The 26,015-nt window shown below is 40.8% G+C and overlaps 1 protein-coding gene across 3 annotated transcripts; it reads left to right on the forward strand.

Moving 5' to 3' along the window:
- Positions 1–163: 163 nt before the first annotated feature.
- Positions 164–25,676, forward strand: ccdc186 (coiled-coil domain-containing protein 186). 3 transcript variants are annotated; one of them, XR_011239777.1, is made up of 16 exons: positions 164–322; positions 1,820–2,831; positions 3,188–3,314; positions 4,393–4,521; positions 6,824–7,036; positions 7,307–7,426; positions 8,333–8,437; positions 9,158–9,256; positions 10,706–10,792; positions 10,909–11,051; positions 12,870–13,125; positions 13,410–13,599; positions 14,537–14,635; positions 14,873–15,101; positions 16,432–18,271; positions 20,334–20,473. XR_011239777.1 is itself a non-coding variant. In XM_020083418.2 (16 exons), exons 2-16 carry the CDS (start codon positions 1,840–1,842, stop codon positions 22,458–22,460), a joined length of 3,093 nt encoding a protein of 1,030 aa, XP_019938977.2. In that variant the 5' UTR covers positions 164–322; positions 1,820–1,839; the 3' UTR covers positions 22,461–25,676. The 3 variants fall into 3 exon arrangements, 2 of the variants coding, with proteins under 2 accessions (XP_019938977.2, XP_019938978.2); XM_020083418.2 differs by lacking the exon at positions 16,432–18,271 and adding an exon at positions 22,377–25,676 and having other exon boundaries at positions 20,334–20,553; XM_020083419.2 differs by lacking the exon at positions 16,432–18,271 and adding an exon at positions 22,377–25,676 and having other exon boundaries at positions 14,537–14,617; positions 20,334–20,553.
- The last annotated feature ends 339 nt before the right edge of the window (positions 25,677–26,015 follow it).

A 26,015-nucleotide genomic window follows, 5' to 3' on the forward strand; every position in this document is an offset into this window, starting at 1 on the left:
GATCATTCATTAAAGTAGGATTTAATTTTAGTTTTAGTGCAGCATTATTATAAACAGTTGACAGTATTTGTGTGTGTGCGTGTGTGTGTGTGTGTGTGTGTGGTGGGGGTGTTCCTGTCGACTTTCCGCTGACGTCATTCCTCCCTGGCCTCTCATTGGCTCGTGTCGCCTCGTCGGTTTTTCGCTCGGCGGCCATATTTGTTGATGTGTCATATCGCAGTGACTTGTTGTGACCATCAGCTGGAGACACGGCGGGTCTGAACTTCGCCTTTACGCCGATCGTCACCTCGCATTCACCCGCATCATGGCTCATCCTCCCTCGGTGGGTGAAAACACTCGCGTGCTTGTTGTCGCCTCTTGTTTGTTTTTTTGCGTTAGATGCTAGAGTTAGCCGCACTAGCCTCAGTGCACTTGTAGCTAGCTAACGCCTCTCTCACCATCGTTAGCTTGACTAGCCAAGGAGAGCAGCGGCTCCATTCAATATGTCAGCCTGCGGTTTATCTTCCAAGACATTTGATCCACCCGCCCTTAGTTTGCTGTGTTTGTTTATGGAAAGGGTGTGCGCTACGTTTCCCACTGGTTAAAGCGTTTACCGGACGGCTAACCGAACAGCTAGCGAGCTAAAGGGCATTACATGAATCTAAATGAACCGAAGGGCTAATAAAGAAGCATCGAATACAACCGAGGCAATCACATATGGTCCATTAAGGCTGTGTTATAATACATCTGGTTAGTGTTATTACGGTGACGAGCTTTGACAGTGATCTGGTATGACACCTGTCGCAAGGGCATCATTGCTAATACATGCGTTGTAACTGTTGTGTTTTCACTGATTAGCAAGAAAAGATGGATTATGTTGCTGCATTTCGCTTTTTCGTTGCATTATCACAGTGGAACCATGAGGAGAACAAGGTGTCCATGTGTTTATTTAAGGTTTGAAATGTCCATCCCCGTGTCGAGGGGAAGGTTAAGGCTGGTATTGAAATAGAAAGTGGTTGGATCCCAAGGAGGATTTTGGGATCAGGAAACAGGGTGAAACATAGGAAGGGCCACAGATTATCTGTCAGGACAATAATGCAGAAAGCTGTATGAAAGTTTCTTCATGGCTTGCAGCTATTTTCAGTCTTCTCAGCAATGAATAACACAGTAAATACTGACAAAGCCATAGGGATAGTGTGTAAATGTTTGGTGTAAGAGATGTAAAGCAGGCCTAGATGCTTCAGACAGAGACAGAGCTTCTTTGTTGATCACTTATTCCACAGTTTTAGTGAATAAAGGCCTAACAGCTAATTTTCTCCACATCTCTAAAATAAAGTGAATCTATGTAAGACTTTGGTTAAGATTACCTTCATTTCAATAGTAAGATAGTCATAAAATCTGGATGTGTTTCAGCAGTACCTGAATGGATTAGCAAGACATTTTGACCTGAAGGCTGGGTTCTAATCATGAATACCTATCATAGCTGTATGACATACTGCACCACACGCCTACAAGTGTAACTACGTCAGGTATTGACAGGACCACACCTCCCAGTTTGTGTGTGTTTGCATGTGTCAGTTCTGTATGCCTTCAAGCTATGTGTCGTTCAGTTCCAGATAAACTTGCAAATCAGCAGAGAACCATCATGAGGAAATGTAAGGTTTATTGCCAGCAGCGCCATGACTGTACCCTTTGACCAGGAAGACACAATATGCGGATAGCACAACGCTGCTTTATTGGTTGTTCACAGGGAAACTGTTGTGCAGTCTATAAAAACTCAGCTAATCAGTTTTTTTTTTCACTCAGCTCTCTTTTTCTTTCTTCCCCCTCCCACTGACAGATTTAACCTAAGGAGGGACCATGGAACAGCCTGGTCCTGCTTCAGATGCACACATCATGGAAGGATTAGAGGCCGAATCTGTGTCTGAGGGATCTCCCCTTGTGGATCAGCTCAACAACAGCACAACCAACGTAGAAAATGAGGAACAAATAAATCACAATGGTGCAGTTGAGTCAGAAATGGCAGAGGATAAAGCACAGATTGAAAGGGAATTAATCAAGAGCACTACATGTGTTGACACTGACACAAAGACAGAGATGGAAGCTCTACCGTGCAGTCAGGAACAATTGGAGGGGAGTGAGATGTATGCTGACACTGGCTGTAATAACAGTACAGTTTCTATGGAAGACAGGATATCTTTATTTTCAGATGAGGCTGGTGGAGCTTTGGTTGCCCTTGACACCTCTTTAGACAATGTGGTAGAAAACTCTCCCTCTGTTCTTGAAGGCACAACAGAAACCTTTTTAACTTTTGATCAAGCTGACGTTCCTAATGCCACAACTCCAAACTGCAATGATCAGCCATTAGACTTGGTTACAAATTGCTCCACTGAAGCATTGCCTGCTAATGCCGATGATGGTTCAGTTGAAAGTCCATCACCTTCTTCTGTCCAAAGCACTTCCAAAAGCTCCTCTACTGACTCCACAACCACTTCTGGGATCTCGAATGGCCTCTCAACCCCTAGTTCAGACACTGTCAGCTCCTCACTTGCTTCCAGTCCACAAACCAGTGCCAACACCTCAGCCCCCTCACAGTCCACGTCAAGCCCGTATGACACAGATTGCAGCCGGAAGCTTATTTCCCAAATCCAGCGTTCGCTGTCACAGGAGTCATTGCTGGATGAACTAGAGTCAGAGCTTTTCAACTGTCAGCTGCCTGAGGGTGAAAGTGGAAGCGAGAGAAAAGGGAGCCCCCCAGTCAATGGACTCCCCACAGACCAGGAGGGCTGTATGATGGTCTTTGAGAAGTGTGTCCAGTACAAGTATGCACAACAGGAGAAAGCTATACAGAGGTAATGTGATATTTTGTAAGTTTGTAAGTCACTACCTCATTTTACATATTACATTGAAATGGGTCAGATTAACAAGAGATTAACCAATTTACTAGTTATTTTTCCTTTTAGTTCATTACACATATTAAAAGTGTCATTTTGAAGCTGACACACAAGAATGATTGTAATTTAAAGTGTTAGTGTGTGTGTGTTTTATAGTAATAAAACTAGACTCTGAATAAATGACACAGAATAACACACACATTTTTTTCTATCCTGCTCCGTCTTCTGCCCTAATTAACAAGAGTGTAAATTCCTCAGGGCTTTGTGTGGACTTGACCTGAATTGGTATTGTGTGCCTATTTGTGTGTGTCTAGGCTGCTTGAGGACAACAAAAGACATCAAGAGCTGATCCTGGGTATATGTTCAGAGAAGGACAACATGAAGGAAGAGCTGAAAAAGAGGGCCGAGACAGAAAAGCAACACATGGCCACCATTAAAAAGGTTAGTTTCATTCTCTATTGTCTGCTCATGTTCAACATGGTCACATGGCACTGCCTGTTTTGGTAATACACAATTGATGTGCTCTGTGTGTGTCCTTTGGTCCAAAACAAGCTCATTCTTGAATAATGGGCTTTGTTCTTATTAATAGATTTTCTAAAAACAATGGGAATTCTTTTTACTTTGGTTTTCATCAGCAAGGAAGTGCTTCAATGCAATGATTTGTCTTGACTTCCTGCCTCTACCAGATATTTAACTATGATAACGCCTTCAATCTTTTCAGTGTAGAGTTTATTTTTAATGAAGATTGCTAACTAGATTAGACAACAGAAGATGAATGACTTTGTAATTAGCTTCAAAAAAATTGTTTGTTAATACAATATTTCATCATATAGGAAACAGACCATAACATAACATATGTTTTTTAATTAGATAAACAAATCTTAAATTATCCATTTTTTATAACTATGTAATTTCAAGAGAAATGCTGGACTGAAGCCAATGCTGACTGTTGTTCAATTGAAGGATGAAACCAGAGGATAAATGTGTAGCAGCACTAAACACAGAGACGCTCCAATTCAATTAAATCTGCAGTCCAGCCCTGTGTGGCTGGTAATTAAGGAAGTCAAACAAAGCAATCTGTAGCGAGAGAAGAAAAGGACATTGGGTCCTGATTACTAGCATTCAACATGCAACACATGCTTCAAAGGCTTTATCCATTTGGGGGAAATCTGTATTTTACCTTTGAATTTAAAAGCTCTCCAAAATCTCAATACACTAATGTATTTTGAAACACCTTATGTCTTTTTTTTGTGTCTCATTCCCTTTGATTAGAAAAGCTCACCATGTAACTCTCAGTCAAGTGCTGCTCTATTCATTGGGGTTGGTCTAGCAACGCTGTTGCCATAGAGGGAACAATAATTAATTCCTGCTATCTTGGTAACGGCATTTGTTTAAGCATTGTGTAGGAGGAATTTTCTTTACATACGCTCTATGTATGCTTAGATCCATTTAATTTATCTAGTATCTAGTACATGTTGCCCAACAAGTTGTTTAAACTGTGTACTCCCTGTTTCTGCAGTTGGAAGGCAGGGTGGAGGAGCTACTCAGAGAACTGAAGGAGTCACGGGAAAAACTCATTCACCAGGACCAGGCTGCTAAGGCTGCCCTCCAGCAAATGCAGAAGGAGATGGCCTTCCGATTAGAACAGGTAAAACTGGGACATAAATACTTTGTGACTCTCTGATAAGCTGGTCGTGCAACATAGTTTTGCTCCAGTCTGGCATTTATTTGCGTGTCTGGTCTTGTTCCATTTAAGCCTGTGACAGAGCAGGTATCAGGTTTTTTTTTTTTAAATGTGGCTAAACCCATTAAAAAGGCGATTCACTCCTTCCCCATTGACAGTACCAGAGTTTGCCTCCCTGTAATTTCCCCCCAGTGAGTCATGTTCAACATCACAAAAGCAAAAGAAACTGAGAAGCTCTCTCACTGCACGATACGAGGAACACTAAAGCCGTTTTATGTTTTTTCCTAAATGTAAAAAGACAAGTATGCATTCATGGCTATTTATATTTGGAAGAAGAATTTAGCGCATTCACTTAGGTTTCATGTTTGCTTCCCTGCCGATCGGAGCGGAGGAAAACCTGTGTCGAGCTAATGCCGATTGTATCCATTCCCATTGCAGACCTAAGCCAGATGTTAGTGGGTGTTAGTGAGATTTTTGACCAGTGGAAAAGGAGTTTGAGCCAGCAGCTCTTCAGAGAGAAATGAGCCGCAGAAACAGCAGTTAGATATTTCATACCACAGTGCAGCACTTTGCGAACATCCACAAACATCAATACATGTGTATGTAATGTGCATTTCCAAGAAAGTACTTACTGAGCCAACAGTCAATGTTTTTTTAATTGGCTCCATTTTGCTGCATCAATATTATTTGCAGTATCTGTCGGATCTCAAACAATAAACTGAATTAATACATATCCATCAATACAACACAGCCAGAGAGTAACGTCCACCACCTCACATCAAGAAATGCAGTATTCCTCTTCAGATAAAAATGATTGCTTAAGCTGAAAAAGATCAAATAAATCTTACTCACAACCGGCCAAAACTATGTTTTTACAAAGCCAGCAGCTGAACAGTCGAGGTCCCTGCACGCCAAACTCATGTTATTGCAGATTTAATCGCTTGTCAAGCGAATACAGCAGGAGAGCCGTTTTCCTCCTGTATTTTACACACCTGCTTTAAACCACATAGAGTATTTTCCTCTTGACAGTTTTGTCACACTTCACAATTTTTAATTTCACCGTTCAGTGAACAGTATGAGGTAGATTCTGCACTCCGTCGTCCCTTTCTGGACCGACCCATTTATCAGTCCTCCCTTGTAATAAGACGCTGACCCAGTCCTAATCAGCTGTCGCCCCAGTGGTTTGAAATGTTTGGTCATGTAATTTATTCGAAGCTCTCTGCCACTGAACTGATACCTTCTTTCTTTTTAGTTTATTGGTTTTATTTAAAATACACATCATTTGCTATATCTTTGTTCTTAAAAACAAAAAAACACAAACACAGCTTATTTTTTAAGCATTTGTGCAGTTTTTCCTTCCTTGTAAGAGTGAACTGTTTGAAAGGTTGGAACTTTAAACTGTCTCTCCTGTTATATCTTGACAAAGTGAGAAAATCAGGTACATGTGCTCCTCGATGGGATGAGGAATGAACACACAGGTGTGAGACGAGTAGGGAAGCCAATGAATGAACCACCAGACTTAAAGTAAAGGTTGAATTCAGCCGGTGTATCAGTGTGGATCTTGGTCTTAAAATGCAGGAATTATCAATGGCATCATTTATACATTGATTGGCAACGTTTTATTGTGAAAATAACATCCTACACAATTTCTGTGTTTTATTATGTCGATATCTTTTTAGTTGTTTTGGCAGTGCTATTTATGTTGGCAGTTGAAATAGGTATATTAATGTAATAAAAAAGACTTTTCAAATGTCAAATAGTTTTCATCTTGTGCTCATAATTTAGGCTTTGGCCATGTTACGCATAAAAAAAACATGACAACTGCTGTTTCTTACAGCCATAGTCAGCATGAAAAACTGCAAAACATGGGATTGAGAAAGTCTGTCTGAAATACTATTATATTAACTCACAGTGAAATAAGGCAACGGAGAATTGGATTTGTAATATTGCTGCCATGTGAAAGCAAATCAACCCTGTTTGGAAAAGGTTGATGAGCTGACAATTACACAGTAAGACAGCAGTTTAGTCTTCCATCCACACTGAAATGCAGTCCATGTGTGCATGTTTTATCAGTCCAGGTGGAAGTTGTCAACATGCTAAGTAGAGGAGACCTTAAACGTCCTCCCTAGCCATCTCCTTTTAGGGATTCCTTAAGGGAAATCACTTTGTCCTGATCCTTTTTTTGTGTCCAACAGTATAAACAGCTCAGTGACTGAAGTGTGGTAAATGTTATTAACCTAATTCATCATCCAAACAACCATCTCAGACGAACAGGAAATGTGATGAGGCACGCCAAGAGAAGGAGACCATGGTGATGAAATATGTGCGGGGGGAGAAAGAGGCCCTCGACCTGAGACGGGATAAGGAGGGTTTGGAGAAGAGACTAAGGGAGGCCACCAAGGAGGTAGATCGCCAGGCGCTCCGGGGAAATCAGCTGGCTCAGGAGAAAGGCCGGCTGCAGCAGCTGTATGATGCTAAGGTAAGTGTCAAAGTTTCAAGACTTATTTTAAAAACTGCTTACAATAAGACATAAAGACTCAGTTACCGCTCAGCCTACCCAGGTTTTATGAGCATTTAGCTTGAAAGTCAACATCTGACAAAAATCGAAAATTTCTTACAAACAGTACTTTGTATGACCCTCTTAGGGCGTGTAAACAAATATTTATTTAATAAGTGTCTCAGCGCAGCCAAAAATCTGTTGGCTGTCCTGCATTGTACCTGCTTCACCCATCTGCCTCTGTCTTTTCAGGAAGGAGAGGTCAGCAGGGTGACTCGAGAGGTGGAAAAGTTGAAGGAGGAGATCAACTCACATCTTATTAAGGTCAAATGGGCCCAGAACAAATTAAAGAGTGAGGCGGATGCACACAAGGTAAAGGAACAGTGTCAGTTTTGAACTTATTTTGCATCAAAACATGTTAATTATCAAGTAACCATGATCAGGTACATTTACCATATTATGGCACATAACAATAAAAAACCTAAATATATACATTTATGTTTTATGAATAAACATAGGAGAACATGATATTTGTGATCTGCTATCAACACAGACAAGAGAGCACTGTATTTACCTTGGATGCAATTGAACACGTGAACATGCTGCATTCAAATTTTAATCAAATGGCTAAATCTAGCCATTTACATTGCGAATGTGATATTTGGCCTAATAAAGTCGCTGCAGCTCTAGTTTACAGTGCATATACACAACATTTCCATTTGTAACGACCCAGTAAATTTTCTGCTTTGTGTCTATGTTCTTCATCTACCGAGCCTATTGTTTGTCAGGCAAGTAACTGCCAACCGTTTCCACGATACAAATGACATCCCCCTCAGTCATTTTATCTTCAGCCGCCTCATAAAAATACATGATTAGATGTCTTTTTTTATTCAGGAGTGAAATGAAATGAGGTGAAAATGGTACAGTAATGACCCTGCAAGAAAATCATCATTAACACCGGAGCTATTTTTGAAAATGTCTATTATAACATAATGGTTTTATTTTTAACTGCCCCAAAGCAAATACACAACTATAAACAGGGGGGTAAAAAGCAAAAACGGAGTAGAGGCTCGAGGCCACGGGAGCTGAGCCCCTAATGTTTCTCTTTGTGGTTGTTTGGATGGTGGATGTGTGTATAAATCATTGTGTCTGTACATGTGTGGATACATCTGATTGAGAAGAACAGTATCTTTCACCAACCGGCTTTATACAGCACAGGCTTTGAAATGAAGTGAGTGTTATAATTACGAAAGCATGCTTATGTCCACCTATGTGCAGGAAACTAAAGACAAACTAAGAGAGACCACGTCCAAATTGGCCCAGGCCAAAGAGGAGACCGAACAGATCCGCAAGAACTGCCAGGACATGATCCGAACCTACCAGGTGTGTGATATTTATGACACACAAGTATTAAGTTTGATTCTGAGGAAGGAGCAAGGCAAACAAAAAGTGATCTGTGGCCCCAGGATCAAGATGCAAGTCAGGGTTTTTATGTCTATTGATGTGACGGCAATATGAATAAATCTGGGCTGCGATCAATTATACTACTTCCAAATTATCAAACAAGTGATAAAAGTAATGAACATGTATCAGTTACACAAAAAAATTCAGCTGTATCTGCTTTCACATACAGGGACTGGATTTTTAAGAAAGAATTTGAACAGATTCTGTTAATTGTGAAATTCAGAACTTTAAACAGGACTGATCCTGTTTCAGGAGAATGGCAGTTTTCATTTGTACCTTGTGATGGTAGTAAAGAGCTGCCTAACTTTTCTCTCTGGGGTCGGGATGCTTGTACAAACAGCATATAAGTCAACATCACATCAAAATAACCAACATGGCATAAAGTTCCCAAAAATTGTATGACTGAATTTTCGTTATCCATTATTTTATTACCTGCATATTTAAAAAGGAAGCTATGCTGTATTTTAATGTAGCTAATGAGACCAGGAAAAAGTTGAATATAACCGAAACCAGCTAACTATGACACTGTTTCTCATTATAATCAATTGCTTACGCTCTCCGTTGTATCTCTTTTGCTGTTGTTTCAGTCAATGCATTCTCTCCATCCTTTTTTCTTCTTATGCATTTTCTTTTTCCCAGGAATCGGAAGAGCTCAAGTCCAACGAACTAGATGCTAAACTGAGAGAGACCAAGGGAGAGCTGGAGAAACACAGGCAGGAACAAACAGACCAATTAGAGGTGACAACCACTGTGCACACAAACAAACACTGTCTCACTCACGTACACACATTCATTCAACCACCCACTTCCTCGTGTGAGCTGAAGGCTATTTGCTTTTTATCAAGTCCACAATGTGAAGCTAAGCAACAATAATACAAATATTAGGAGTTTATATCCATGCTTTGTGTGAGTTTTGTTTCTATTAGTATTCATGCTCCGATACAGAAGAAGTAAAACAGTAACGCAGACTGGTTTTGAATTCAGAATTACATATACATTCTGTTCTTCCAGGCAATTATTCCGATTTTTATTTGTGGTGTTGATGCCAGGTCTTCTAGTAAAATCGTTTATTTTCAGCTGAGGTGTAATTGCCTTAACTAGGAATGAGTAACGAACTGACTCTGCAGGCACACACATGGACTCACTCCAAACACAATGACCTGTTTTTCTCTCTGCCTCGTTCAGAGGGGAAACTCACTTTAAAAATAAGTGGCCCAGAAATAATCAATACGATGCTGTGTATTTCAACAACAACCAAGAAGACATCAGGCTTTTGTCGCCATCTTTCCACAGTCGGATTTGTTTCTACAGGGAGCTTACAAATCCTGACAATGTCTTGATCTGAATTTCTTAGCGACACCATGCAAGGCTCTCGGTTCGAATTCCCGTTCGGTTGGGGTGTTTCCACATGAACTTTGCATGTTCTCCCCTTTTCTGTGAGGGTTTTCTCCGAGTACTCCGGCTTTGATTGGGGTTAGAAATCCAATCATCAAATCTAATTTATGTATAATCTTTGCCAGAAATTGACACTGTTATCAAAGAGATATTTCATGCCACTTTCTTGCACATCACTGATACCTTGAGCACTGTTGCCAATTTTTGCCAACAAATGCCAAAAATCAGGCTCCAATGATTGGAGCCTGATTTTTGGCATTTGTTGCTGGTCTGCTGATGAATTAACTGGTCCTTGTTTACTTTAGTATGTGTGTTGTGCTCAAGTGATGATGCAGCTCAGTCAAAAATAATGCAGGGTGAGTTTCCATTACTGTCGGGGTAGTCAACATTAAAATGGGAAGGGATGAATCGAGGAATTGGATGATGAATTTGCAGGCATCTTCTATTTCATTATATGTTGTCTTGGATACCGCAGGCTACTAATGGCTTCGTGGAAAAGTTGACTTGCCCCCGTAGCAGTTAATGGCTTCGTTTAAAAACATGACATGAAACATTATTCAGCTTTGCTTTCACATACTTAATGAGTGCGTATGCAAAATAACTTTAATGAATTCAACAGTTGGATTACAAGGAAAAGCATCTGCAGTAAAATGATGCAACTGTAAGATTTCAGAAAGTAATTTGTTCCATTAAGTGTGATGGAGGTTTAAGTTGATATACAAAACTATTGACTCTCTGTAAAATGTTTAATCGTGGATATAAATCTAACATATAATGTGATGCATAATGCAGGTACACAGAGTGAAGGCCAAAGAGCTGGATGACCTGAAGAGGAGTTACAAAGAGGGCATGGATGAGCTCACGACTTTACGCACCAAGGTTTGTCTCACAGATAAGTCCTTGAATACTTGTGTGTGCGTGCGTGCGTGCGTGCGTGCGTGCGTGCGTGCGATATCAACACATCTTCAGCTCAATATGTGGGTGTCGTTGTGTAGTTAAAGTGTTTAGAAGATGAGCGTCCGCGCTGGGAGGATGAACTGAGCAAGTACAGGGAGATCATCAACCGGCAGAAAGCGGAGATCGGCCGCCAGAAGGAGAAGATGGATGAGATTACTTCTCTCCAGGAGCAGCAACAACGGTACACACACTCTCACACTGATCATGTAGAAGCTCAAGCTTACACACACACACACACACACACACACACACACACACACACACACACACACACACACACACACGCACACGCACACACACACAAACATACCCCCACACAGCAATAAATGAAATAGTACTCACTGATGAGCACAATCAATGCGCACCATAGGATAGTTCTGCATAACCAGCATCAGAGGGGAATCTAAATATCTCTTTAAGGCCCCTCCTCATAAGTAGAGTCCTTTCTCTCCCTTTACTGCAGATTATGGCTTTTTAACTTTTCCATGCATAGAAAACATATATAACACACAGAGGAAACTGATTTTATGCTTTATTTTCTGTGGCAACAAGTGACACTTGTAATTTCCCTTGAAGCAAGTGTGCTACATTTGCTAAGTGCAGCTTTAGCTTGCTGTGAATCTATGCAAGTATAAATAAAACTCACACACTGTAATCTGATAACCAGATGCCCATGAGATATTTGTTTAACATTTCCATTATTCATTACGCTCCAGTGATGAATCTCAACATCTTGTGGTTTCCACGGCAATGAAATCCTAGTCCAGACGTGTTCAGCGAGCTGCAGGGCCGAGCACCAGGTGTACAAGTTGCCGATCCAGAAATATGACACTCAAGCTAGTCAGGCTATAACACATGAGAACACTGCACTGACACATGCTTATTGTTGTGTTGGTAACTAAATGCAAAAGCAAAAATGAATACCTTTTTTATTTAGTCCCAGTAACGTCAGTTCATTTTGGGACAGATGAGAGGAATTAATCATGGTCCTCTCAGATGACAAAATTATCTGCTTACATCAGCGACAAATTAAAATGTGGAAATATACACAGTGGGATCCTGTGGCTGAACTGCAAAACAAAACTTGCACAGGCAGTAATACAAAATGTGATTTAGACTACAAATAAAACCATAACGATCACTCATACTAATTCAGTGACATGAACTAACTTTTTCAAGCATTTTAGTCTTGACAAGATCATTCCTCATTCATCATATGGTTATACAGATGGATGTTACCTCCCTGGCGAGTTTCAATCCTTGACTTGTATATCAACATTCAGTCATTGCTAGTTATGACAGAACAGTGCAGGTTGTTATATGGTGCTTGTCCCTTTTTTAAAGATAGGCCAGAGTTGGATTTAGCACACAGGACAGTGAGGGACTCGGGTCTCTGTGGGTTTGTGGCTGTGCTGTCCATGAGCATGTGACTTGATAGAGAAACCTTTCCACTTATTGAAATGCTGCTTTCTGTGCGTGCCAGTGTGCCATAAGTAGGCGGCACCGACCCAAATTGATTTTTGCAAAAGCTTCTCTACTTTTTTTGGCTGTAAATCTGACAAGCAGGGATTTTTTTTTTCACCACAAGCACCAACATTTGTTGTTGTTGGCAAGAAAAGAAAATAAGTTGGTTGCAAAAACTTCTTTGGTCTATCGACAACTTCAGTACCAGTGACTCTGGCTCATTTTTCTCCACTTCAGTGATCTTAATGAATGCAGATACAAAAAAATGGCTAAATAGATTAGTTACGCATTATTAAAAGGATAACAAACTGTTGAGTATTTATTTCCTTAGATAAATAGTACAAAAACTATGTATCATCAAATGATTGTATCTTTGTGTCAACAATATGACGATAAACATTTTATTAGGTATTACTTACTGTTTGTCATCTAATTCTCATGTATAATTGCCAATAAATGCCTGGAACTTACAGGGAAATTTGTTGTTTATGTCCATCGGTGACTTTCTTAACATCTGGTACTTTTTTGCACACAGAGACAAACAGGAGATCACGTCTCTGCATGAAGAGGTGGACAGCCTCACCAACCAGATGACTGACCTTCAGCGTGATGTGCAAGGCAGCAGGGAGCGCGAGGCGGAGTTACTGGGCTTCACAGAGAAACTGAGCAGCAAGAACGCCCAACTCCAGTCAGAGAGCAACGCACTGCAGTCTCAGCTGGACCAGCTGACCAGCAGCTTCACAGAGCTCCAAGCACAGCTGGAGGAGACCAAAAGGCTGCTCGATGACAAGGTCTGGGAACTTTGAGTGCACAGGGTGATAGATTGATGTATAATTAATGTATGAATGAAGCTCAGCTGATTAACAGATCAATACAATTCACCAAAATCCTGCATGAATCCTTAACTGAAAACTGCCACGAAGTTACAGTGATCTCATTAAAAAATGTGCGTTGTCTGTCCTAGAGCGCACAGTGTCCATGTGATATAGTGATATTTCCTGGCTTGGCGTTCAGGATAAAAGAATGTATACTGTAATTTCTTCACTTAAATCTCGTTTATGTATTCATCGTGCAGTCGCGACAGCTGAAACAGGAGGAGGTGCTGCGGCAGCAGGAGGTGCAGGGTCTGCAGGAGGAGCGGACAGCACTGCAGACAGAGGTGTCCCGGCTAAAAACCAGAGTCGAAGAGCTGAGAGACGAGCTGGTGACACAGAAGAGGAAACAAGCTGCCAACATAAAGGACCTGACAAAACAACTGACACAAGGTCAGGAAGTCAACAGGGTCACATGTGTCAAACTTTTTTTTAACAGAAAGGACCAAACCCTGTAGCAGAGTTACTACAAGTCGGATTTAATTTAAAATTGCATGTAAGAAACAGGGTTGTCATTACCATTATATCTTCTTTCACTTTACTCTGACATTTATCTTGAGTACAGGACGGTTTGCCTGAGAGACTGCAGGATTTTAAAGTCAGGTCACATGCAGATTGAGAGGAGAAAGTGTAATGTGATCAAGAAACAAGGGAGATGGGAATGTACAGATAAGAAGCTAATATTCCCCTGATGTAAGGATTATCTTTTGTAGATGGAGCCACCTTTCTCTTCTTTGCTCTCTGGGCACACACAGTAACCTTAAAGCATCAGCACCATTATCTTGTATGCACAAGATTTTCCCTTTTAGTTGGAATGGGTGAAAAGTTTCCTTAGAGGAGCCTGTTGTCATTCATCAGTGTTGCAATTATACTTCATGTCTACAGTACAGTCATTCTCAAGCCTTTTTTTAATGCATGAAAGGTTTGCTGAGCAGGCACTCCTCTTCAAAATCAACCTGCATTACATTTATTCAGGTAGATGCCTCCAGACTCAAGCAGTGATGCTTAGCTGTGACTTTCACTGTCTGCCACCAGTAATTTGTTTGAAGAATGTCACACGTAGTTAATTTTCGCTCGACCGTGGAACATTTTCAAAGTCATAATCCCAAGTGGGTCTCGGCTGTCAGTCACAGCTCGTGTTGAAGCTTGAGTTTAAGTTACAACAGAAAATGTATCTGCTTCCATAATCAATGTACTTTTTATAAGGAGATGGTACTAAAGGAAGTGTAACTTGATGAATTCAGCAAATCATTTTTTTATATTCAATAGTTAGTTTAATAGTTAGGTAAAGTCTCGTTTTGACCCAACTTTTCATTATTTTCTTCTACAGCCCGTAAAAGACTGGAGCACATCGAGAATGGAGGCTGCGACAGGGATGCCAGCAGTATGGGCAGTCGCTCTAGTTCCTCAGGTACTGCTCCTGGATTTGGTTAGTATTTAACACAGACAGTAGTATTACCATTTAAGGTTTTGTTTTTCAATAACGGTGGTGGGATAGATCACCCTCTGAAGAAGGTTTTTTTTATTTACATAATTCATGATGACAAAGGGAAATGGTAATATTTATATTTCTTCTTTAGTTTATGGAAAGTTCACATACTTTACAGCGAGTCGTCACATAACCTACAAGTTTTTAACTCATGTGGCCATCCCCTCCCGTCCCCAGGCTCTTTGAATGCACGTCACGGTGGGAGCGGTGGCGTCGAAGAGCGGTCGCCAGAGAGCCAGTCGGGTCCTTCAGTTGTGGTCGTGGACAGCTTCCCAGAGGTGGACAAGGCTGTGCTTGTGGAGCGCATTGTCCGTCTACAGAAATCACTTGCTCGCAAGCAGGAAAAAATTGAGTTCATGGAAGATCACATCAAGCAACTGGTGGAAGAGATCCGCAAAAAGACCAAGTGAGTGGCACGGGCCAAAGTAAAGGGAGCAGGGAGAGATGTTTGATGATAGAATGCATTGTGCTCAGATTTGTCTGGTGCTGTGGATCATGGGATATCTCAAACAAACCTTGTGGATAATTTAACTTTGGAAATTTTCAACACACACATTGCAAATGCTCAACGATCTCACAAACCTGGCACAGTGTCAGACCCTACAGCAGTTTTAAAGTAACAGCCTCGTAGTCTTAATGCAGTTTTACTAAAGCTTGTCAGCATATCAGCACTCGTGTAATCGCTACAGAAGGAAAAAGCCACAACCGGCAGATGTTAAACAATAAAAGTGGCGTCAGGAAAATAATAAAAAAAGCTGCTTACGTATGAGAGAAATCTCTGAGGAGCTGCTCGTTCCTTACTCTTAGAAAGTTCTACTAAATGGTTTATATACAGGTACCCTCAAACATCCTGTGAGTTCTTGTACTCTCACAGATTGTGTCACCTTCAAGAAAACACCTCATGTGATAACATCAGTATTTCTTCTTGGCTGCTCATGGTGTACAGCTATTAGCACCAGAATCTAGAACTGCCTATTGCGGATACTTTAAGGTAATATTTTTGTCAGCACATATTCGGTCACACTGCACCTCCGCTCTTGACCTTGAAAGACAGTTTATGCTGAAAAACACAATTTAAGGCTCCCACCCACTTCTTTTCGTCTCTCTCTCTGTGTCCTCTCTAAATTCCAACACCTGCAAACATTGCACTTCTGATTTCTACAAACTTCACTCAGAGCTATTTATAGTCAAGTCGATGTGGGGGGGGGCAATGCCTCAGTATGGATCTTAAACAATGTTACATCCATATTCATCACATCAACTAAAGAGGCGGTGTGAAGGACGTTTGGTGTATCTTAATCACACCACTTCATGTGCAGGTTTAGAAGTGGATTGTTCATCCCTATGCTGGGATGAGGTGAGTTATGGAGATAAAACTACCTCATTGAGCTGAAGGGATTTAAGACATTCCTCTCCAATGAATGAAATCTTATTCATTGATCAGTCCAGATCACTCCCTACAGTTGGTTCAAGTTTTGCATCTCAGTGGATCTTGTAACCGAATGATATCGACAACGCTCCAATCACTTCTCTCCCTCTTCTCAATTATTTCCCAGCTGCAAACCTCGATTTAGCCTCAACCTACATTGAAGAGTTAAAATTGAGGACGAATCCCACGGTTGCCAGTTTATAATTAGCTCTGTAAAATCTCAGCTAAGCGGGGGTGTTGCTCTTCGCTGAATGCAGACGTGAGATGTGAATTTGTCCTTTTTGCCTTTCTGTCCCTATCCCTCCAGGACAGCCTGGTGAACACTGGCCAGCTAAAGCTACCTGTAAGCCTGAAGCATGTGAGGAATAAGGAGGCAGAGTTATGGAAGCAGAGGCGTAGTGGGACAGATAGTGGAAGAAAATAATTAGGTTGATTTTTGATTTGCATTTCATCCATACCGCACTTGTGTGACGACTGTGTTATGCATCCGTTTGCTTACTGACTGATAAGGATTGCATCAGTTTACTACCACTTTAATACATTGTGGAGTATGAGTGTGCAGGGGATCTGTGACGGGCGCTGTTGGTTCTGGAAGTAAAACTCAGTTCATTTTCCCAATCAGTGAATTATCTATGTAAAAAAAAAAAAGGGGGGGGGGGGCATTTGTCTAAATCTGTTCCACGACGGATCCAGATTTTGTGGAAATCAATTCAGTGATTTTTGTGAAATCAGATTCTGTAATACAATCTACAAAACAACACATAAACCAGGAGGAAAACATAACCTGCAGAGATGAAGTACTGTGAGAAAATATCCAGCTCTTTGAAGAATTGGTTAAGTTTCATTCAATTAAACCCGGGTCAGTCTTAGAGGAATATGTTTGGGCTTGTTCTCCATGGTAATGACGGCAGAGGCTCAGTGGTGTTTAGCGCAGTTGGCCACGTCAGACCGAGGGAAACAACGTGATTTTTTATTAAAATATGTAAAACTTACATCACACAGGAGAATCTGGTTTCTGTGTTTAGTGACACCGAGGACATCATTGAGTGAAAATGTTTTAATCCATATTCAATTTGGAAATACGAGGAAAAATACTTCCAGATCCAGCAGCTTCTTACAGTTTTATCATTTTATCACCTTATTCATTTTCTACTTTTTTCACCTGTCAGACAGTTATTTACTTATCTTCAAAATTCACTAGACCTGCACAGTATATATGTTTTCAAAGTGACAGGTTCATGCGCTGCTAGGAAGTCAAACACGCTTCATTGGCTTCATACAGAAATTGCGATTTCTAGTAAATAACCTAAAGAAAAAAATGCCGCAGCATCAAGGGCAATGGTGTCTGTCCTTCAACACCAACACCTGCTTATTTTGACCATTAAGTCTAAATGATCCAATCCTGTGACTTGAATTGAAATGACGCTGATGCAAAGCAGATGCGAACAAAGCAGGACTAGTCGTTCTGCTCAAGTGTAGATGGCCATTTATCTGGCGAGGGTCCATCATCACTCTGCTCAGGTTAAAATAAAGGTAACTAACTGCAAATCAAAGCCGTTTAAAATCTAGTGCAGACTGCTGAGGATCCACACCTGCTGTTAAAATATAATGATGGATCCTTTCAAGGTTGTTCCACTGCCACACTGTTCATAAGTAGCTACATTCATTGAGCACGTGCAGTTGTACATGTTCTGGCAAAATATGATACGAATAATTACCTTTTAAACAAATGGCTTAAGCCTGTGTAGCTCTGAATGCAATTAAGATCAAAATAGCTTGCATGATTGTGTTAGACTGATTTCCTCACACCACAGAGTATTTTCTCTGAAGCTTCTCTTCCTGTCTTGCCACTTTTTGGGCCCAAGATTTAAGAACCAGTCTCTGTAGTATGGTCTGACACAACATGTCCAAGAGCTGCGCTCAATTGCCATCTTCACTTCATGCATGCTTGACCTGCTGCCCTCACAGCTGTGGGGAACAGGACACGTCACTCACAAATGCTCCCCTGCACCCCTGCCTACCTGTGCATGCCATTCAGCACAACATGTGGCCACATCCTTTTGATTTCTGTCACTTTTTTGTTTTTACTAAACACTGTCGCGATGGAGCTGGGGTCCAAAAACGGACCCTTGCAAGTCTAGTCAGAGGTAAGTCTCATTTTATGTGTGTGCAAACCCAGGTGTTTGTGTGCGTGTGAATGAGAATGAGCTTATGTCAGTTGATTCGTTGTTGTGCTTCCATGGCTTTTCTTTTTTTATTGCACCATAGGCTTCTTTGCTTTTTTAAATTTAGAATGCATTCATTGCACCATACACTTTCAGGTTTATGTGTTGTGTTGACTTCTGTGAAAGACAGAAAGGAGCAAATAAGAAAAGCTGAGTAAATACTTAAAAAAGGCATGTTAAAAAAATGTGTTCATGTCAACGGACAGGGGTGAAATCATTACCCTCCTGGTTAAGGTTATGATGATAACTGCATTTTAAGGAGGCGTTCCAGGTTGCTTCATGCTAAGTAATATTCCAACACAACTTACATGCTTATCTTGCTATTTTCTATTATTACCTTCTGAAATGTCTTTAACAGATCAGTCATCAACATGTTTTCAACCCTTCCAAGATATTTTACAATCATGTTCACTTATAGGATTAGTTAAATAGCAGGTTTCTTATATACTAGTCACTTGGTCGCCAACGATAACGACTGCTCTGTGGGAATTTATTTGTGCTTAACATTTAAAGTGACAACCTGAAGTCAGTGTGACTCTCTAGATTGGATCCATAAAGTTATTGATCAGAATAATGTGTATTTACTCTGAGCAGTACTATTTGCTACATATGAAGAATCAAGCCATCAATGCACAGAAAGGGGATATTTTAAAGGATGTAGTACTCTAACATTCATTTTCATTTTGTTGTAGTAGTGACTGCAGTAGTAGAAGTAGAAGTAGTAGTAGAAGTTGTGCTAGTGTTTTCAGTTGTAGCTTTTCACCTCCTTTGAATCTTTCCTCAACTTATTCTCTTGAGAATCTTTCAGCTTTACAAGTCCGGCTGTCGTCTGCATCTGTTTAGAAATACAGATTTCTTACTGAGTGGGAATCTTTTTTGCAGAATCTTACTTAACGGTCACGAACGTCCCTCTGCTCGGAGCTCTCTGTGCAGTTACACTCATTTAAAAGAAATATATAAATAAACCTGCAAACACAACCTCAATTTGAACTAAACAATGCCGATAGGGGGCTGAGTGTTGTTGCCGTTTCAGGTTAGTGCTTCAGGTACATGGCTGGGTTGCCAACAGGTTTAAAATATTGATCCTTTGAGATTGTTGACCTTTTAGGAAGGACAGTGCACAGCAACCTTTTACCTGCACACACACTACACAGCTGAAGAGAAAATTAAGAACAAGTATTTGCTGAAGCTTTTTTGTTCCAATCCTCAACCATGTTTCAAAAATAATCATATACATGTATTGAACGAGGGAACGAAGCTTTTGTCAAAATACAAAAACCTACCGAGGTAATAAAACCACTGAGTGTGCTGCTACAGATGTGAAAAGAACATAAGCTATGTAAAAAAATATATATCCACAATGAGCATTGGCAGTTAGCTAAAAAAATTATAAAAAGATAGCGTAATCCTCCTTTTATACAATCAAAATATTAAAAATATATGTTATATTCAACAAGATATACAAATGTATTTATTACATACAATCAAAATCTGGTTGCAAAAAAGTGAACACTAGTGGCGATAGTAATTTTAGTAAAAATTAAAAAAAAATTAAAAATTCTTAAAATGAGTAAAAAAATTGAAATTTTTATCAATTTGATTACAGTCGAAGTATTCACACGACTGATTTGATTGTATTAGAATTCTGAGAGTAGATTCAAAAGCCACAGTTTTCATTTTCTTCTCCTACTCTGGCTGGTACAGAAATAATCTTTCTTGCTATGACTGGGTGTATTCCATTTACACAAGTTCCATAAGGCACCCAAGTAGATTTACTATTCCAGTAGTGTTCACTGCTTTTGCTGCCGGAAACGATTTTATTGCTCTGTAGGAGCTCTCCATGCTCCCACCTATGAATCCCACTTTCTCAATTTTCTTTGCTTAGCAGTCTCAGGCTGATGCCATGCACCCATTCCATTTCTTCTCCATTTTTTTTTTCTCAAAGAACGTGGTTTGACTCGTTTCCTCTCCTTCATTCCCACAGAATTATCCAGAGCTATGTGCTAAGAGAGGAGTCAGGGGCCCTGTCATCAGAGGCCTCAGATATTAACAAGGCCCACCTGAGCCGGAGGGGAGGAATTATGGCTTCGCTTTACACCTCCCACCCTGCGGACAGCGGGCTGACCCTGGATCTGTCGCTGGAGATCAACAGAAAGCTGCAGGCCGTGTTGGAGGACACACTGCTGAAGAACATTACTCTGAAGGTAAGCTCTCCCCCAGCAGGGATCATTCCCTCCCCCCACAAGTATTAAACTCGTCCACACACATGGACGATACCGAGGATACTGAGGGTGTGTGCAGCTCCTTGCATCGCATCTTAATTTGCAGTGAGTGTGTCGTTGAAGCTTCGATGACATGAGTGGATAATTAATTGGATGGATGTGGCAGAGTCATGCTCCACCTCTGGAGTCACTCAGCCTGATGTGACTTGACTGTCTAAGTGTGCAGGCGCTGCCGGCACCATAACAACGCACGCTCTATGAAATCTAGATACAGACCTAGAAAAGCACTCAGTAGCGTTCATACCTCCATCAAAGCCCAACAGTCGCTGTTTGAAACCACATTTAAATTCACCAGATCCAGATTTTTATTTGGATCCGTAACAAAAATGTTGAAAAATCTAGTAACGTTTTCGAAAGAGGCACCACAATTTCCTCCTTCCCTGGTAATTGCGGACTCTTTCTTTCATACAAACAAACGGACAGGAGTGAAAACGTAACCTCCATGGTGGAAGTAAAAAGGTTTCGTGAGTTTGATATGTTACGATCACAATGGGCCTCTCATTTTCCCTTTCGTTCAGTCTATATGCTCTCATTGTATAAGTTTTGTTAATGACTATAAAGGTGTTTAAAATACTTTCTACCTTCACATATTTTGTTCCAGAGTTTCCATCAGGATTGTCCGATCAATACCTTTTCAATAAAGATATGATTTCAATCAGGCTTTCCATGCATGTATGTGAAAAATGCTATTTAACCATGTTTTAAGTGTCCCCAGCTTATGCTTTCATAATAATAGTGATGTTTTTGCAGTCAGGTTTTTCACATCCTGAATCTTAAGTCCTCACACCTCCATCAACCCAGGAGACGAAGAGATCCCTGGATGCTTCTGGAGCACTTAAGCACCAGACTGTGAATCGTTAATGAGGAAAACTGATTAAAAGCCTCTTTTAGTTTCTTCACCCTGAACGTTGATGTTGTTTTTTACATCACAGTCAACACACTGAGCCTTTATGCAGAATCAGGTGCTAATCGTTCTAACCCATATGGATTTTTGTTGGCCAATGTCAATAATGATATTACGCCTTGAAAACTTCCGATACTGTTATATCAGCCGATTACATACATTAACAAAATGTTGGCACTGTCAAGAGTAACCCTAACTCTCATCAATGTTTAGTAAAGTGGGGAAAACACACAACATGAAGATGATACCAAGCTAGGAAATAAAAAATATTTATAAAAATATACCCACAAATATTGTTACCGCCTCCTTAATATACGTCTCTCCCTCCCTGTGTGCACTTGTGTTTATGTAGGCAGTTAGATGCTTTAAAAAATATTTTCATGTTTTATACTGTCAGACTCGTCTTGGTCGGCCTACGTGAAATCCTAAATGAGACGATGAATGTGGGCGTATTTTCTGGCAGCGACGTTTCTTTTCCGATGGATGAAAGATGAATGACAGGCCGTCTGAAGTAATGATTAAAAAACTACCTCAACTAAAAAGTGACAATAAAACAAAACAGTGACGGAGCCAAATTAAAGCTTCACATTCACAGAGATGGAGAATGTCATGATGATCTTTAACCTGATAGGTAAATTTGATTGTCTTAATTTTGTATTTTTTTCTAGAAATGACTATAATAGAATCACTTTCCTTACTCTTACTATTAAAACAACAAATATCATTCACCCTTTAAGTACCTTCTTCTCTTTCCTTACAGAGATAAAAGCAGCTCGTCAGCCCCACTCATTGTCACTTCAGTGTCATGTTTGAGTCTAACAGTCTTGTCTCTCGTCTACAGGAGAATCTACAGACACTTGGTGCCGAGATCGAGAAGCTCATAAAACAGCAGCGAGATCCTGATGACGGAGTACGGAGGAAGTGACACGACCACGTCACGAGAAAAGAGAAAACAAACGACTACTCGAGGAATCTCCAACACACCATGTTTTTGAAGGGACAGCAACATTTGAGCATTTGAGCATTTGAGACACACACACACACTTGTTCCTGCAGCGTATGAAGGAGCAAACTGAATGTCGTGAAGTGCCAGTAGCACCTCAGGTTGCTTTTCGGAGAACCTCTGGTTTTTTTTTTTTTTTTTGTCCGTCTTGTGGAACATATCTGAACTTACTTGAATTCTTTCATCTACATGGTTCCACCTCCCATTTCCTCCTCCAACACAACAAATCTTCCTCTGGCTGTGGTCCCTCTCCCCTGAGCTGAGCCAACTATTCGGGCCAGCTCCAGCTCTGACTGCCTTTAAAATGAATCGACCCAAGATGCCATAGTCATGAATGTAAAACAAAGTCTAGCTGGGATGTAGTCGCAAAACATTAAACGCAGATCTGCCAGTGAATTTATCATAAAAACAAATTTGTTCCAAAATCCATTTCTCTCATCACAGCGCATCACATTAAGCAACCTAACATGAGACGATCACCGGCCAGTATGCGCTCTTTACTTCTCTTCTGATGTCCATCTGCCAAAAAGCCAAATGTATTTATGAGAGGCTGCTTCTCCCGCTTCACTACGCAGCTAAAGAGGGGAAACGCATCACTCCTGACTCCTGGGAACCTTGTACGCCATCGTTTTTTCATCATTTTTTGCTCTGCACAGCACTTACGACCCAAGCTGGCGAGGCGAGGAGCCTCACGTCAGCGGACTCACTCGTGTGTGTGACACCGGTGCTAGATATAAAGAAGCAGACTCTATCTATTTGGTCAGTGTGAAGGAATCATACTCTTACGCAGGAATGGAGCATACACATCAGAGGCTGCAGTGGAAACACCGCTCAGTCATTTCGAATGGATCGACGAACTGCATTGTGGATCAATCGCAGTAGTTGACAAGAGTTTTTGTATATAAAGATGGACGACATGTCTTCATCCTCCCACTACGCAGAAATGAAGCTGAAATACTTGTTTCATCTTGTTTTCATGGCATCAAATAACTAATTAAAACCAAACCCACTGAAAGAAATCAACACTTGAGCATAAATCTGTGTCAGAAGAACTAAACTAAATTGACAGAAAAACGTATTTGACTTTTTACTTTGCAGTTTGGTCCCCGTCCCGTACATTAACCTGGAGGAGGCAAACATTTGACCTACAGTGTTGTTTGATATTTGGGGAGCTGGCATGTCGTCAATCTTTATATACAGACTTTGGTCCCAAGCATGTAACTGTAGTTGTTGTTGTGTCGGGCACGCCCGCCGTAAAACCATTCACTCAACACACACGTTCGAGTCCTGCATTGAAATTGTGTACAATTTGAAGATTATCTGACAAATGTAAAATCATGCCAAGGTTGAAGTTTGGCCATTTTGAATGTGATTTATTTTTCTAATTTATTTCCAGTTTATTTACCATCGAATGAAATGTTATTTCCAGGTGTCTGATTGGTTTTCAGTTTTACTTTTTTAAATCATCAACTCAAATAACTTATTTTTTCACTTTAATCCGATCTGATAAAATATTCCTGTCGCAGGCGTCATTAGTGTCAACTCATATTTTTTTCTGCAGCATGTGCAGAATATGATCTAGTGGGGAAGCGAAAAAAGTTATGATATTCCTTTCGGTCGCCCCTGTTTTTCTTTTTCTTTCCAGTGTCACTGAGTGCGTTGTAGTAAATCAAGTGGAGAAGAAACGGGGAGAACACGGGAACTCAAGCTGTAGCTCAGGAACGTTTATGGAACCTATAGAAATGTAACCAGGGACAAAGTGCAATGCTGTTCCTTTCATTGATTCCTTTCTTTTCAGTTCTGAATGTGTTGGTGTGGCAGTTCACTGTGTGTGCGTCTGTTGCTTGTGTATTTGCTACATGCGTCTGTGCTGGTGTTTGAATGTTTAAGTGTCAAAACTGTGGGTGTGTGTTCACACCTTGTGTGCACGTCTCAGCTCTCAGGCCTTGTAGGCTTGCACCACACCGTCCGTGAGGTTTGTTCCTTCCACAGGGGTAAACACACCTCACTAAATTTGTATTTGGGCCACACGAACGCTCCCCTGCAGCTCGGTAGCTCTATATTCAACAATTCTACTGTTACTGTGAAGTTTATCACACAAACGCAGAGCAGAAAAAAGGTGTGGGCCCGGCACCTTGCACCATCCGACGATGCTCAAGTTTCCCTGGTCTTGATTTGATCTTGTTGCAGAAGTTGTCACAAATGATGAGCCTCCTTCTCTTTTTCACCCCGATCAGAACGGAGGCTTTTACAGGCCGTGAATGCTTACAGGCCGATCCCCTTCACACAAACCCCGAGGCTATGTAGAAATGGCCCAGTATGTGAATAGAGATGAAAGTTTCCAGGATTGAGGTCACGGAGTCCTTAAAACCTCCCCGGTGCTGCAGTGGGTGCTCAGTGTTTGATGTGCATCTGCTTTTATTTCATCCTGACAGATTTTTCTCGGTATGTAAACGTACAGATGGCAAAACCCTGAGATAACATCTTGATTCTCCTTGATATTGACGCGTTGCAACCTTTGGCACTGTGAGAAAATCTAACACAGTGTCAGAGTTTTTGCGACTTTTATCACATCAGGTTTCTTTTTCTATTGTGTCATTTGATAACTATGAAAACAAACCCATCTAGATGTTAATGTGCATCTCTGACAGTGCGACCGAGCTGCTTGCTGCAGCGGCGGTGAGGATCACAGCAGTTTGTTTTTCTGTTTCTGGTGCAGAACCTATGCAAAACTCTCGCATGGGATTTCTTAATTCTTTCCTCATAATTCTCTGAGGTACGCTAATGCGCTTCTCCTGCTTTAGTCTCTGTGTGACACCTGTGTTTCCCACAGCCTGGAAACAAAGCCGCGCTGCAGCATGAATACAACCTCGACTATGTGGAAATGAAGAGTGTGAGTGTCGAAATGTGACGTTAAATGAGAAGTTTGTCCTTTTTTTCCCTGTTTTCTTCTTCCTGTGCAATGATTCCTCTCTTCGCTCTTTTGTTTTGTGGAATATTCAAACTGTGATTATATACATTTGTAGATATGTCATTCTGTAAAATTATCAAGAGATCTTTTTAAAAACACTGATTCTGGATTATGTTTGTATATATATATGGTGTTTCCAGGGAATAAAAGGAGATAACTTGAATGTTCGGCATTGTTTTGCTGTTTTTTTTTTCCACCGTGAGGATAATGAGGTTGACGCTAACATCTGTTTTCCCTTGTTTCTGTTTTTCGGCTACAGTGGAATGAAGAGCGATTCAGGTAATGGGGCGATTTTTCAGAGTTATTAACCTCTCACACAGTGACTGTTTTTGTGAGACGCACTTAAAAAGCAGCCGTTTCAGCAGTGCTGGAGGTCACGCACGTAACTGCGCCACTGTCACTCAACCAGGCAACATCTCCGATGATTTAGAGGCGGCGTTATGGGAATACTCCTTAAGTCCAAAGCAGAAGAACTTCCCTCTGCAACCTGTCATTCTAGTGTCACT

Source organism: Paralichthys olivaceus, chromosome 21, assembly GCF_024713975.1.
Source record: "Paralichthys olivaceus isolate ysfri-2021 chromosome 21, ASM2471397v2, whole genome shotgun sequence".
NCBI lineage: Eukaryota > Metazoa > Chordata > Actinopteri > Pleuronectiformes > Paralichthyidae > Paralichthys > Paralichthys olivaceus.

Coding starts and splice junctions, on each gene's coding strand:
- ccdc186 (XM_020083418.2), top strand. CDS start 1,840: ATGGAACAGCCTGGTCCTGCTTCAGATGCACACATCATGGAAGGATTA. Junction 11,052..12,869: donor CTCCAGGAGCAGCAACAACG/GTACACACACTC, acceptor TTTTGCACACAG/AGACAAACAGGAGATCACGT. Junction 15,102..20,333: donor GAGATCCGCAAAAAGACCAA/GTGAGTGGCACG, acceptor TCATTCCCACAG/AATTATCCAGAGCTATGTGC.